This window comes from Cornus florida, unplaced genomic scaffold, assembly GCF_030987335.1.
Source record: "Cornus florida cultivar Cherokee Brave unplaced genomic scaffold, ASM3098733v1 CherokeeBrave_3.0.0_Hap2_Chr09, whole genome shotgun sequence".
NCBI lineage: Eukaryota > Viridiplantae > Streptophyta > Magnoliopsida > Cornales > Cornaceae > Cornus > Cornus florida.
In genome coordinates this window covers 63,889,898-63,904,769 of record NW_026775579.1, presented here as the reverse complement: position 1 = coordinate 63,904,769, position 14,872 = coordinate 63,889,898, and the positions used below count along the sequence as shown (strand labels likewise).

At 31.6% G+C, this 14,872-nt stretch overlaps 1 protein-coding gene across 1 annotated transcript; it reads left to right on the top strand.

The window, feature by feature from the left end:
• The first annotated feature begins 651 nt into the window (after positions 1–651).
• On the top strand, positions 652–3,889 carry LOC132274129 (purine permease 3-like). The gene is made up of 2 exons (XM_059775302.1): positions 652–1,498; positions 3,439–3,889. The coding sequence occupies exons 1-2, from the start codon at positions 791–793 to the stop codon at positions 3,781–3,783; spliced, it is 1,053 nt and encodes a 350-aa protein (XP_059631285.1). The 5' UTR covers positions 652–790; the 3' UTR covers positions 3,784–3,889.
• The last annotated feature ends 10,983 nt before the right edge of the window (positions 3,890–14,872 follow it).

The following is a 14,872-nucleotide window of genomic DNA, read 5'->3' as shown; positions in this document are numbered from 1 at the left end:
CTGCCGGAAAGAAAATATTTCCGAGAAAATGATCTGATCTCCATTGCAGTCAATGATGCAAATGAAATAAAATACATGTGAATGATTACATATGTTTATCCAAACTATGCTATGACAATAAATTAGAGATGGATGTAACATTCAGGTCAATAAAGAGGACAACAAGATGTGACAATTTGGACCCAAGATGAGCAATAATATACAAAAACATACGTAGACTTTGTTTTGTTGCGTCCATTAATTAAGGTCAAAATTGGCAACTATGGTCCATCAAATTTTGTGTATACCCACCATATCTATGCCTTCACTTCACAAAACTATGCATTAAGACACCAATGGCAACCGCATTTCTAGATCTGTGGTTGGGATGTGTAGAGAGACTGTTTGATCTACAATGTCATGGGCTTGGAATGATAGGTTTCGTACACTCCCAGCTGGTAAAAGACACACTTTTTGGTACACATGGTGAAGAATACAGTTCCCAATATACATGGTCTATACTGACTTGAAACGGCATATTTACCACCCACTCGCACTGTGCGCTCATAACAACACTATTTTATGTCTCTGTCCACGTTCTCACTTGAACCCTAAACATTTCACTTTCCAAAGTAGCGAACATATCACTGAACCGCAACACATATATATATACACACGCGCGCGACACGCATATGTTACATCTATCTTAAATAGTATTCTTTTTTTTTTGGTTGGTCATCTTATCATTCCTACTACTACTTAAAGTTGCTCTCTCATCTGAGAGAGAGAGAAAGAGAGCTAACCAGTGAACATGGAGGCTCATGTTAGCCCCAGCATGAAGAAGGCCCTCCTGCTGCTGAACTGCATCCTGCTCTCCATCGGCAACTGTGGCGGTCCGTTGATCATGCGCCTATACTTCGTCAAAGGCGGTAAAAGAATATGGCTGTCGAGCTGGCTAGAGACCGGTGGTTGGCCAGTCATCTTAATCCCCCTCACCATCACCTACATGCAGCGCCGTGCCAAGGAAGGCTCCACCGCCAAGCTCTTCTTCATGAAACCTCGCCTGTTCTTCGCTGCTGCCGTCATCGGCATCCTCACCGGCGCCGATGACTACTTCTACGCTTACGGTGTGGCGCGCCTGCCTGTTTCAACATCGGCTCTAATCATTGCTACCCAGCTGGCCTTCACAGCAGGCTTTGCCTTCCTTCTTGTTAAGCAGAAGTTCACTTCGTATTCGATAAACGCAATCGTCTTGCTGAGTGTTGGAGCTGCAGTTTTGGCCCTCCACACAAGCAGTGACCGTCCAGAGGGTGAGTCCGATAAGCAGTATTATCTTGGGTTTTTCATGACACTTGTAGCTGCGGCGCTCTACGGATTCATTCTACCGCTGGTGGAGTTGACATACAACAAGGCAAAGCAGGCAATTACCTACACACTGGTGATGGAGATTCAGATGGTCATGTGTTTCTTTGCTACTGCTTTCTGCACAGTAGGCATGCTTGTTAACAATGACTTCCAGGTAAATATGCAATCTCTCTCTAGGAAAAAGAACCATGCTACTCCAACCGACAGGAGTAGCCGAAACCATGAACCTGAGTGTATCTCAGCCCTTGGTTGCATAGAGTTGGGAATCTCGGCCTAAGGTGTCGGCAACTGCCATCGGTGTTGGAATCATACATAGACACACACATACAAACATAAGACACATATTTTACCGTTTTCTCTCCCATGCCAGCCTGTTTGTATTCTAACCGATGAACCCAAGGTCTTTCTACTTGTGTTTGCATGCCAATGCACTTTATGCTTATTAATTAACACATACTTCAATGTCTCACACAATCACAGGCTCCAATAGCTACAACCTACCATATTTATTACAAAAAAAAAAAAAAAAAAAAAAAAATTTGATTAAGTCTTTACAATTGTACTATGATAAATAAGTAAGGTATATACATGTCATGTTCCAAATACTCGAGCTTAGGGGTGACAATCTGTACGCCCCGTTAATTACGAGTATGGGAACTATTTTTATACCATGTCATGAAGTGGATCCCCCGGCCTCTTTCTTTACCTGTATTCCGCTGATCTAAGGCCTTCAAGACCGATGGAAAAGGAAGGCAAGCCCCCATTAGAGAAGCTCCCATTCCTATTACCAGCAGTTTTCACTTTATGAATAAGTTCAGAGGGGATCGACACCCCCTCTTACCGTTGACCAATGCTATCCCCCTCTGCCCTCCCGTTCCGTCTTGATCTTCTCTTTCGGTCCACAAGGTCACAAGGGAACTTGAGACAACAAGCGGTTTAGATCGGGCAGATTTAGGAGCAAATGGTCCTGTTTGAGTAGGGCGGGTAGAGGGAGCGGTCTTTCCCATTGAAGAAATGGATTGCTCGCCCTTGGATTATGTTATGTTATTGATTTCTTTTCTTGTTTTCTCTTGGTGGTTCTGTTGACTCTGGCTCTTTTTCCCTAATTTCCGCCCCTATGGCTACATATATATATATGTGTGTGTGTGTGTGTGTGTATATGTGTCTTATAATTTGGGTTAACCTAAACACTAACTCCCTAATGCCATTGACTGATTTCCTTGCACTGGGCCATTTGACCTTCATTTTTAATGTTCTTTTTGTGCCCTTTCCTTGCTGTTTCAAGCTTTGGTTCAAACCTATGTAACTGTTATACATTTATAAATTGATTAACATTTAAAAAACAAATCAAAAATAATAAAAATAAATAAATAAAATCCTAAATGGGTCGGGGATGGATTATGAAAATTCAATCCGTTGCAGGTACGAGACGGGTATGTAATTGTCAATAAATAAACTAGGCGAACTGGACTAAAGAGATTATTTATATATATATATATATATATATATATATATATATATATATTTGTTTTGGGTTGGGGTTGGGAATCAACGAGTCGTAGAAGTGACTTTAGGACATTTGGGGATTCAAAAGCTCAAATCGACAGAGTCCTAGCTGGTAGTGCGATACAAGAAAATGGAGCATGTGAGACCACTTCTTTCTAAAAGCAACTTCAGAGAACCCAATAACAAGGGGAGGGTAAGGAGTGGTACAAGAAAATGGAGAATTAATATCCACTTCTTTCTAAAAGTGACTTTACACAATCCCCGGGGTAATCTGTGATAGTGATTTGGCACCCAATTTATACAAGCCAAAACATAACCAAGAATAATGACTTCCTAACCGATGAATTGCACCAAACTGTTGGTCCAAAAGAACTCCTGCCCTTTGATGCAACAAAGTGAGACTCGAAAATTCTTTGAAACTACTCGACAAATAAATTGCAAACAAAGAACAAAAAAACGATACATCAAAACAAGGTTTTCACAAGTTTTATTGAATATTACGTACAAGAACTTATAAGAAAGATGAAGCTTTCAACAAATTGAGACTGCTAATTAACTCACCTGTATGGCTGTATTTGTATTTTGTAGGCAATTCCAAGGGAAGCAAGAGAGTATAAACTCGGTGAAACAAAGTATTATGTGATATTGGCATTCAGTGCCATAATTTGGCAGGGTTTCTTCCTGGGAGCAATAGGAGTCATCTTCTGTGCTTCATCTTTGCTGTCTGGAGTTTTAATTGCTGTTCTACTCCCGGCCACGGAGATCTTAGCTGTTATATTCTACCACGAAAAGTTCCAAGCAGAAAAAGGGGTCGCTCTTGTCCTCTCTCTATGGGGATTTGTTTCTTACTTCTACGGCGAGATAAAGCATAGTAAGAAAAAGAGTCGAACTCAATCTCAGCAAACGGAGGAGCCTCAAATTGGAACTCCATAAATATGATTATTGTTGAATATAAGCATCAATGTCATTATCCTTAGCATAACCTTGTAACAATCAATATATATTGCTGTCAAATGGAAAGCTTTAGGTTTGGTCTCAACGCATACAAATCAATGTTGTTCGGTCTCCATCTAGAATTATATTTGCCATTGCACTCCGGTGACAAAGCTCTTAAATTACATCTAAAGCAGAAAAGGATGATTAAGAAGATAATATAAAAACCAATGGATAAGAATTTATTTGAAATGGCATTTCAAAAGGTTTCGTGTTCTACCAAAAGGAGATCAGTGTCTCCAATGCACGGCCAATAAACACAAATAATCATCAATTGTGGGGGGTGGGGTGGGGTTCAATCGCGGCAACAGTCAACCCTGCCATTTTCACTCCGCACAGTCACTTCAAATCCCCCAACCATGCAAAGATTATGATCACCATAAATGGATAAGAAGTAATATAAAAAACAATGGATAAGAAGTTAATAGAAATAGCATTTCAAAAGGTTTTGTGTTCTCCTAAAACTCAAAAAGCATATCAATGTCTTCAATGCACTACCAATAAACACAAATCATCATCAAGTAGGGTTCAATCGCGTCAACTGTGCCATTTTCACTCCGCAAAAACCTTTAGTCACTTCAAATCCCCTAACCATGCACAGTAACATAATTAGGATATATAATCAAAGTGTCAAATCGAAACAAGTTGCAATAACAATATGAGGTATCTTTGTATATACTTCACCATTTAGGGGGAACAAATCTTTTTTTGTATACTTTATAGATGACAAGTCTCCACTAGTCATAGTGTGCAAGAGAATCAAGCTACTGATATTCGTAATTACAAGACAGTTTTTACAACAAAAAGAAGAGAAGTAAAGCACCCCAATATCAATCCTAATTCAGATGAAAAATTAGTGTTAAGCACATGCCACCAAAAAAAAAAAAAGTAAAAAAAAAAAGACCTAGTTGAAATTACTCTAAGCCAAACAATAAAAGAAGCATATGAGGAAATGGCAGTAAATGGATTCACCACCATACCCCACCATAAGAGCTACTTACAATCATAGAAATAACCTATATATTAATTGTTGTATGTTCAACTTAATGCTGAAGTTGTTGATAAATGAGTAGCTTGGCACCCCAACGGCGTTCCATTCTAGGGGCATGAACGTTACATACAACAATTAATAGGCATGAACATAATCACGGGTGGTCCAATGGTTAAGAGGCAAGTCGTAAACTCAGACGTCTTGAGTTTGACTCTCATAAGTTAGGGCAAAAAAATCACCTGGGTTTAAATGAGACGTGTGTAATATTCTACCACGAAAAGTTCCAAGACAGTTTGTACAACAAAAGAAGAGAAGTAAAGCACCCCAATATCAATCCTAATTCAGATGAAAAATTAGTGTTAAGCACATACCACCAAAAAAAAAAAAAAAACCTATAAAAGAAACATATGAGGAAAAGTAAATAGATTCACCACCATAAGAGCTAGTTACAATCATAGAAATAACCTATATATTATAGATAAAATCATCCATATCCCTCCTTGAATGGAACTCCATTACTATGTTAGACAAATAAGAGGAGCCACGCTACCGATGCATCGGCTTCAGCATTAAGTTACAAAAAAAGGTTCAAAAATATAAGGCTTCCATATAGCAGAATTATAATGGGGAACAGAGTAGAATGAGTACAGATTTTTTGTTTCAGATGAATGAACATACACAACACTTAATAATAGACATGAACACACCAAAAACTATAATCTAACCAAAGAGAAAAGCAACTATTCAGGGCAAAACCGTTGGTGATGAAATTGGGTATAAACTAAAAAGCAAGAGTAATTGGGTATGAACTTTAACACCTTCTAGTAACAAAAATCTTCTCTTTTTTGCAACAATCCAACATACTAGTTAGAACCCAAATCAGCAAAATTCCTGCTAAGAATGACAACCCCATGATTTTGTTAAGCAACACAATGAACAAAGATGAACAGACACAATTCAAGACTAAATTTCATCTCATTCATTTACAGCAGTCCGACGGATATATATATATATATATATATATAGTAGTAATACATTAAAAAAAAAGATCAAAAATTTTGATATGAACACTAATAATAAATTGGAATTCAAAAAAATTGGAAATAAATACTTAGATTTTGGAAAATACCTATTCTATTGCCCCGGGAGGAACGTGAGATTTCACGGGTAGGGGGAAGAGGGCGAAAATCATCTACGTAATACAGATACAGTGGGTATTAGCTGGTTATTATTATTATTATTTTAATTTTTTAAAGAAGGATACGTACTCTTTAAAAAGGTGTCCTTCAAATAGATTGAGTACTCAACTTCCCCGAATGAGCAAATAGATGGATAAATATTTCTTGCCAATAGAATTAAAAAAAAAAAAACTGTTCGTTTCATAAAATTAAAATTAATTTGAAAATAAAATAATTTGATAATTGATAAAGTGTTAATTGGTAAACAGCAAAATTAAAAGTTGAATTTAAATTTTTTTTCTAGTACTTTCAATACACATCTTTATTATTAATGTAAATTCCAATTTTATTCATTTATTTTTTCTTGACAATAACTCACACGCAATTATTTTATATTCAAATGCAACATCCTGGTGCCAATCATTATTTTTATAAAAAAAATTAAGTGTTTGTGTTCATTGATAAATAAAGTGTTATTGGCTTAATTATTCATTTTTAAGCAACACTTGTTTTTTAAGGAGTATATCTATCTATTGTGTTATCAAATGTGATTAACTGAATAAGCCTTACCAGCTGTCCAGTATCCAATTTAGCACGTCAATCTAAAAATTAAATATTAAAATTTTAAGAATTGAATTTCAAATGTTGAAATTTTAGACGATAATTGTAAATTAATTTTTTTTATATTTTTTGAAATTTTTAATTACTAGCATTTATTGATGGGTTAAGCAATGCCGCTTAGAATTTGCTTCATTTTAAATGGCACATATATATATATTTTTTGGGGAAAATTACAATGTCTCCTTGATATCTGGACAAATAGTACACATAATAGACCCAGCATTTATTACTTTGATCTTCTTTCTAATTTAGTGTGTATGCTCAATGACACTCTAAACATTTTCTTTCCGACGGACCTGTTGACTAAATTTTATAAACTTACAATTTTGTCATTTTATAGTATAAAATGTAATATAATATGTTATTAAAACTTTCTGACAGGCCTGTTGACTAAATTTTATAAAATGACAATTTTGTCATTCTATAGTATAAAATGTAGTATAATATATTATTATAATATATTGGCATTACTAACTCACTTTCAAGCTGGTTTAAGGTGAACCATCTATTATGTTTTTATAAATATGTAATATTCAAAGATAGCTAATGTTTGCATTCCCTTTTTCTAATCATAAACTCATTAATGTATCATTTTTTTTTTTATATAATATAATAAGTACCCTGTATACTATAAATTTCAACCTTTTTTTTTTTACTTATGCCTTTCTTTCTTTTTTTCTTTTTTTTTTTTTGCAAGAAACTCACACTCACATACCCACTTTGCTCCTTTAGAGACTCAAACACTCATCATCTACTTTCAAAGGACATACCATTCGGCCACAAGGCCTTTGGTCCTTATTTATTTCCTTTAGTATATATATTTTTTGGTCTTATCAAAAGAGGTCATTTATTGTACAAAGATAACCTTTTATTTTTTATTTTTTATTTTATGTCAAAAGAGATAATTTAATTAATAGAGCTAAGTTTTTTTTTTTTTTTTTTAAATAGTATTTTAGGCCTTGCTTGATTGCAACTCATAAATCAATTTTCTATTTTTTAAGTGACAAGAAAATAAAAAAATATATTTTTTTTAATTATGCTTAAAACAATTTTTTTTTGGAAACAATTGTTTAAAAACTGAGTTATGATACTTATGATTTTTAGAGAACTCTTGGAAAGTGTTTTAGGAGTTTTGGTAGGGATGGCAATTTGTGTTCGTGGGTCGTATTCGTGTCGTGTCGATGTAAGGGTATTATAGTAAATAGATAAACTAACACCCAGCCCATTTAATAATCGTGCCAAGAATTCTCAACACTAACCCAGCCCGTTTATTAAACAAGTAAACGTGTTAACCCGTTTAATAACATGTTTATCAAAACAAGACATTTAATATTTAATCAAATACTAAATAATAGAAAAAATTTATCATAATTAACCCAAATATTTAAAATAAATAAAAAATATCATAAGGCACAAATAAGATTTATATTGAAATGATTTAACTATTCATAATAATTGAGTTTAAATAAGTAACATATTACATAGGTCATATTTACGATTATAATATGTTAAGTTAAATAGGTCATAAACGGTTACACAAGTTGAACCACTTAATCCTAACCCGACACCGTTAAGTAAACGAGTTAATCGTGTTGAACCTTTTATGACCCGAATCGTTTTTGCCAAACACAAATTCTTCTAACTCGTGTCGTGTTGTCGTGTCATAATTTGTCACTCTTAAGTTTTGGAAACAATGAGTCACCTCCTTTGAAAACACAAAGAATTTGTCCATCATTAAAAAAATACATTTAATCTCTTCTCTATTTTGGGTAGTGTTTGGAGAGAGGCTTTCAAAATCGAAAAGTCCTTTCACTATAATGGGTTTATAATAATGACTTTGTTGGAAGGAATTTGAGGGGGGGGAAAAAAGACGATTGGTGGACATGACTTTTGAAAAGTTCTTTTATCAGAAAAATTCATGTGTTTGGGGACTTCTTTGGAAAGAACTTGAGGAAAAAAATAAACAGTGAATATGACTTTTGAGAAGTCTTTTTATTAGAAAAAGTCATTTTACTCGTATGAAGTGTGTTTGGGAACAAAATTCCAAAGTCCTTTGGTTATAAAATAAATATAAAATTACAATAATACCCTCACACAATAATTTAACCATATTTACACTAGTTTTATTATCAAAAAAACATATAAATAACTAATCAATGAACAATTAGCTAGGACACTTATATCAATAAAATTGCATAATAATTATATTAACAAATTAGTAATGTAAATTTTATTTGAAGAAGATAATAAATTTCCAATAAAAACGTGAACAACCAAATTGTATAAAAAAAAAAAAAAAAAAAAAAAAAAAAATTAACTCCTAATTTCAAAATAAACAATAATTGACTAAAAGAAAAAGTAAATAAAATTTTTAGTTATAATATGATGACATAGAAAAGGCTAAGGAGGTCCACCATGGTACCTCTATCCATCAGTTGTTGGGTTAGGTGTATCCAACTCAAAAGTTGACTCATTAGGTGTAATAACCCTTACCCATGCAAGTTTCAAATCCCCTAACTTCCTCGTCAATCGATATGGGACTCGTTCAATTGGTGAAGAAGTAATTATATACTCTTCACAAATTATAAAAGAAAATAGTAATTTTTTTTTTCTTCTTTGTTAATGGTAGACATACAATTTTATACCATTATTTCTGTCATTTGTTTCTTTGCACATTGAATTTTGTAAATTGAAACCCATAGAAATATATACTCTTTAATAAAAATAAAAATAAATAAAAACAAGTGTCAAACCACAAGAACAACACATTTATTGTTTGCACATCACTCTTTAATATTTATATTCTCAACACTTGCCATGCAGTTACATCACTTATGAGTTATGACTAATTTCTACAGAACATGAAATATTGTACATAAGACATCACCACTTCCTTTGACTCATAATCAGAAGCAGAAATCAGAACAACTTGCAGCCAAGTGGCTTTATACAATGCCTTATTAAATTCTCAAGAACTATGGTTTTTGTAATACCTCAATAGTTTAAAAGATTTATTAATTGAAATTGATTAATTTTATTTTTTTTAAATGATTTAATTGGGTTTAATTAATTTTATTTTACATTATTTTATATGATTTGTTTTTATCTAGTTGAGTGCTTAAACTAATTATCTTGTTTTAATTAAATTATACTTCGTGATTGATATGATGATTGTTGTGTGTGTATTTAATTATTGATTGAATTGTTAATGTATTGATTTTATTGGTATGGTGTGACTTGATTATAATTTCTTATTTTGTTTATTTGCTTCATGTAATTAGTTGTAATTTAAGCGTTTATTTAATTAATTTAATTTATTTAAATTAATTGAATTTGGGCTTAAAGGAAGTTGGACCAAAAGATATGATCTTGGGCTTGAAAGAGGCCTTATTGGGTTAATTAATAAATGCCCATGATTATTTAATTATTTAAATGATCATTTTTAAATTAATTATAAATATATAAAATTATATATATATAAATAATTAATTAATAATTGTTAGGGAAAGATATATAAAGAGATATATATTTATGGATATATATGGGTTTATATGATTTAATTAACTAATGGTTAATTATGGAAGATAAATAAATATATGGGTGTAATATAATATATGTTTATATATATTATATTATTTAAAGGTTATTATCTTATTAGGTAGTCCTAATTGGAATAGGATTTAGGTTTTAATGTATAAATATACACATAAGGTTTAGGATTAAAGGTTTACACGTTAGAAAAATAAGAGAGAGAGAGAAGGAGACGGCCGACAAAGAGGAGGCCGGGTTAGAGAAAGAGGACATCGGATTTGGATGAGGCAATCAAGGCTTGAAGCTTCAGTTTCGTTTTGAAACCTTCAGGCGAGTTCTTTTCTAACTTTCCTCTTAGAACTTATAAAGATTTCACCTTGAGTATCAAAATTTAAGGTTAAATTTATTGATTAAAGGATGGTTAGAACGGAATATTTAAAATATGAATTATTATATTTTATTTTTTGAAATTTTAGATTTTTATTGTTGTATATATGTGTTGTATATTTTGTTTACATCAACAGATAGGCTGGATTTGGACCCAAGAGGGGTTAATTAGTGTTTTAAAATTTATGAAATTTTTCTTAAATTTTCTGGAATTTTCTGATATTTTTCTGGTATTTTTGGTAATTTATTAGAATTTGTCTTTATATATTTATTGGATATATATATATATATATATATATATATATATATATATATATATATATAGATTATTTAGACATATATGCACACTAGAGGCGACGTCACACTAGAGGCGACGTCTGTAGTTGGCAAGTATAGGGTTGTGATCCAGTGTGGGATGGCCCATGGAATGATGGTGTGAATGTTAATCTAGGCTGTTGAAAAAGTTTGATATAGGTGGATTGATCTAGTGCATCGCGGTACATTGAAGTATGGTGCGCATGTGAATCTGGACCATGGATTAGGTTTGGTCAACAGAAGATGGTGCATTTGTGTGAGCTCAAGTAAGCTAATCCAGTGTGGGCGCGCTCACAGTAGCGTTTGAGCTCAGCCAATTATTTTTGTCTATTTGTGACATAAAATTAAAACGGTCATAACTTAGTCATCTTAAATCGAATTTGGTCATTCTTAAGCTCAAATTCAAGAATTTTTCGTGCTCTTTCCAATGGTACCAATTTCATTATTAGATTCCCATCATAGTAGGAGGTATTTACGTTTTAGTGAGACGGTATCGAAAAATTATTTACCGAGATGGAGGATTTATGAAAATTATTTATGACGAGATTTAGTGGCGTTTAAATTGTGTAAATATAATAAATTATTATATTGTTATGGAAGGAGGTGTATATAGGTGTGTGTGTGTGTGTGTGTGTGTATATATATATATATATAATTATATATATGTGTACACATTGGTTTGATTAAAATATGATTAGTATGGAAGGAAGGATATATAAATATAAATATATATATATATATATATATATATATATATATATATATATATATATAATCGAGGATTATTAGGGAAGGATATTTGTATTGTTATATATGTGATTTAAGGTTATTTGTATTATTATTCATATTTGATATATATGGATAGGCCGGTTATTAAATTAATTATATACATGAGATATGCATGGAATGTCTACGCATGAGTTGTTTTGTTTGTAAGTTAATTTTCCTATGTAAGAATTGTTTGGTTGATAAATTAACTTTTAAGGTTTGGTACATGGTTGAATTATATGTATGGATGACTTGCCAAAGACTTAAATATTTTACCTTATTTGTATGAATAAAATACACACTTGAAAAGCATGGATGAGTTGCTAATTAAAAGTATAAATAAATATATACTTAAGGAGGCATGGTCGATTTGCCAAGATATAAATACATATATTCAAGGAGGCATGGTTGAGTTACCAATTTATAAATGAAAATATTTATCATGGCATGGTTGATTTGCCAAAGCGTATTTAAATTATTACGTGTTAGATGATTAAAATATCATCTATGGTTATTGTATGTATAGATTGAATTATGATTAGATATTCTTAAATTAGAATAATCTAGTACTTAATGGTTAGTATATTATTTTATATTAATAAAATAATATTGGTGGAAACACTGATGATTTGTCAAAACTTAGATTTTGGATATGTGATTTAAATAATTAAAATCATTGTCGGGTTTTAAGTTAAATATAATCTTCCTTTTATTATAATTTATTGTTTAATTGATTAAATAACTCACTAGAATGGAATTAAGGTTAAAGGAATTTCTTTTTAAAAGTAATGGTGGATTGGGTTAGGTATAATTATTATTTTAATCATTGTTTAATAGTTTTAAAATTTTAATAAATCTATTAATGGATGTGATTAGTGTAGTATATATAATTGTTTATATATATATATATATATATATATATATATATATATATATAGCATGCTAGATTAAAGTTAAAAACTTCATTAGGTTTGGTTTTGATTAGAGATGATTTGTTTATTGGTTTTCAGAGACCTGGTAGAGTGAACTTGCTCGTAGGGTTTAACTCATGATTTATTTTTCAGGTTATTAGAAATTCAAGTCTCAAGGTTGAGGATCTGCAGTTGGAGGACTTATCCATTCTTTCGTTTTTTTTTTTTTCGTAGGATATTATTGTTATTTTCATTTAATATGAGTATTTAATAATGAACTTCTAGATAGAAGATTTTGGTTAAGGTGTCTTTGAGTTACAGGATTTCCGAGTTGTAACCATTTGAGAGTTATTAATGGATTTATTATTTAATAGATTTTCCTTCCGCGAGTTATTTATTCATTTCTATTTTCTTTTTTGTAATTTGTGCTTGTTAAATACTTGAATTGTTTTGATATCCTATAATTTTGTGCGCGGACTTGATCAACCCGTATTCCGAAATCAGGGGATATCACAGTTGGTATCAGAGCACTCCAGGTTCAAGTGTCCCTAGGGTGTCTTTCGTTGTGTGACTTCCGTGTTGTGTACTGTTTTACTTAGAGCTTAAGTTTAGGATTCATTGTATTCTATATTCGGTCCATTAGTGCGTCCAAACGTTAGATCGTCTAGTCTTATCAGCAAATGGTAGGACACTGATTTGGAAGGTATTTGAGGAGGCAATAGTGTAAATGCCAGGATCATATACTAGATCAGTATGTGAGAAGATAGACAATATTTATTGTGGAAATTGATTGAATAGACTACGAAGGTCGATAGTTTACATTCATATAGTAAACACAAGTGAGAGATAGAGTAGATAACTAAATTGTAGGAAGTTATTACTTCTACACTCAGTATTGTTCAGGGAGGATGGAAGTAGTTGCAGATATTTTCAAATGTCAACACGATACTAAATGGTTAGTCTGTTGATAAGTTATCTGGTTTAGGTATAGTGGGAACGTTGATACACCAGTGATTACTCACAAAGAAACTATTGGTCAACTTAAAAATCACGAGTTGGCTTTCGAATGAATGGTTTTTACTCGGTAGAATCCGACAGGGTATGGCTGATACAGAATGACTTATAAGTCTTCGAGATAATTTTAAGGAAGATAGTGTTAACTGAGGAAATTAATTCTCAGTTCTCGATTATTCAAGAGGGCAGAAGAAAATCATAGAGTTAATGTAACCACTTCATATACTAAAGTGGATATAAGATGGTACTTTCATGCGATATAGACTGGGAGTACTGATGTTGTGATGAGACTTTTCTTTCCATATGAGTCATAAATGATAGTTTGACTAAAATTGGTTGAGAACATTAAATAAAGCTTTCGGAATTGCCTATTGATATGTTTTTTTTAAGGATTTGTATTGGTGAGGTTGGGTTGCAAATAAATGCAACAAGTATGGATTAGTTTAGCATCGTCTTAATAAATTAGGAGATATGTCTGTCAACTATGAGTAGGTGTGGATGGATTAATTCCACACGAATAGAGGAAGAATGAAAATTTGGATTAAATAACCAGAGTTTCATGTTATGGATTCGAGAATTCCGAGGACGGAATTCTTTTTGTTAGGAGGGAAGAATGTAATACCTCGATAGTTTAAAAGATTTATTAATTGAAATTAATTAATTCTATTTTTTTAAAATGATTTATTTGATTTAATTGGGTTTAATTAATTTTATTTCATATTATTTTATATGATTTGTTTTTATCTAGTTGAGTGCTTAAACTAATTGTCTTGTTTTAATTAAATTATACTTCGTGATTGATATGATGATTGTTGTGTGTGTATTTAATTATTGATTGAATTGTTGATGTATTGATTTTATTGGTATGGTGTGACTTGATTGTAATTTTTTGTTTTGTTTATTTGCTTCATGTAATTAGTTGTAATTTAAGCGTTTATTTAATTAATTAAATTTAATTAAATTAATTGGATTTGGGTTTAAGGGAAGTTGGACCAAAATATATGATCTTGGGCTTGAAAGTGGCCTTATTGGGTTAATTAATAAAGGCCCATGATTATTTAATTATTTAAATGATCATTTTTAAATTAATTATAAATATATAAATTTATATATATATATAAATAATTAATTAATAATTGTTAGGGAAAGATCTATAAAGAGATATATATTTATGGATATATATGGGTTTATATGATTTAATTAACTAATGGTTAATTATGGAAGATAAATAAATATATGGGTGTAATATAATATATGTTTATATATATTATATTATTTAAAGGTTATTATCTTATCAGGTAGTCCTAATTGGA

Bases quoted from the DNA above. Each gene is read 5' to 3' on its own strand.
- LOC132274129 (XM_059775302.1), top strand. From the start codon at position 791: ATGGAGGCTCATGTTAGCCCCAGCATGAAGAAGGCCCTCCTGCTGCTG. The intron at 1,499-3,438 runs GTAAATATGCAA...TGTATTTTGTAG, and splicing joins TTGTTAACAATGACTTCCAG to GCAATTCCAAGGGAAGCAAG.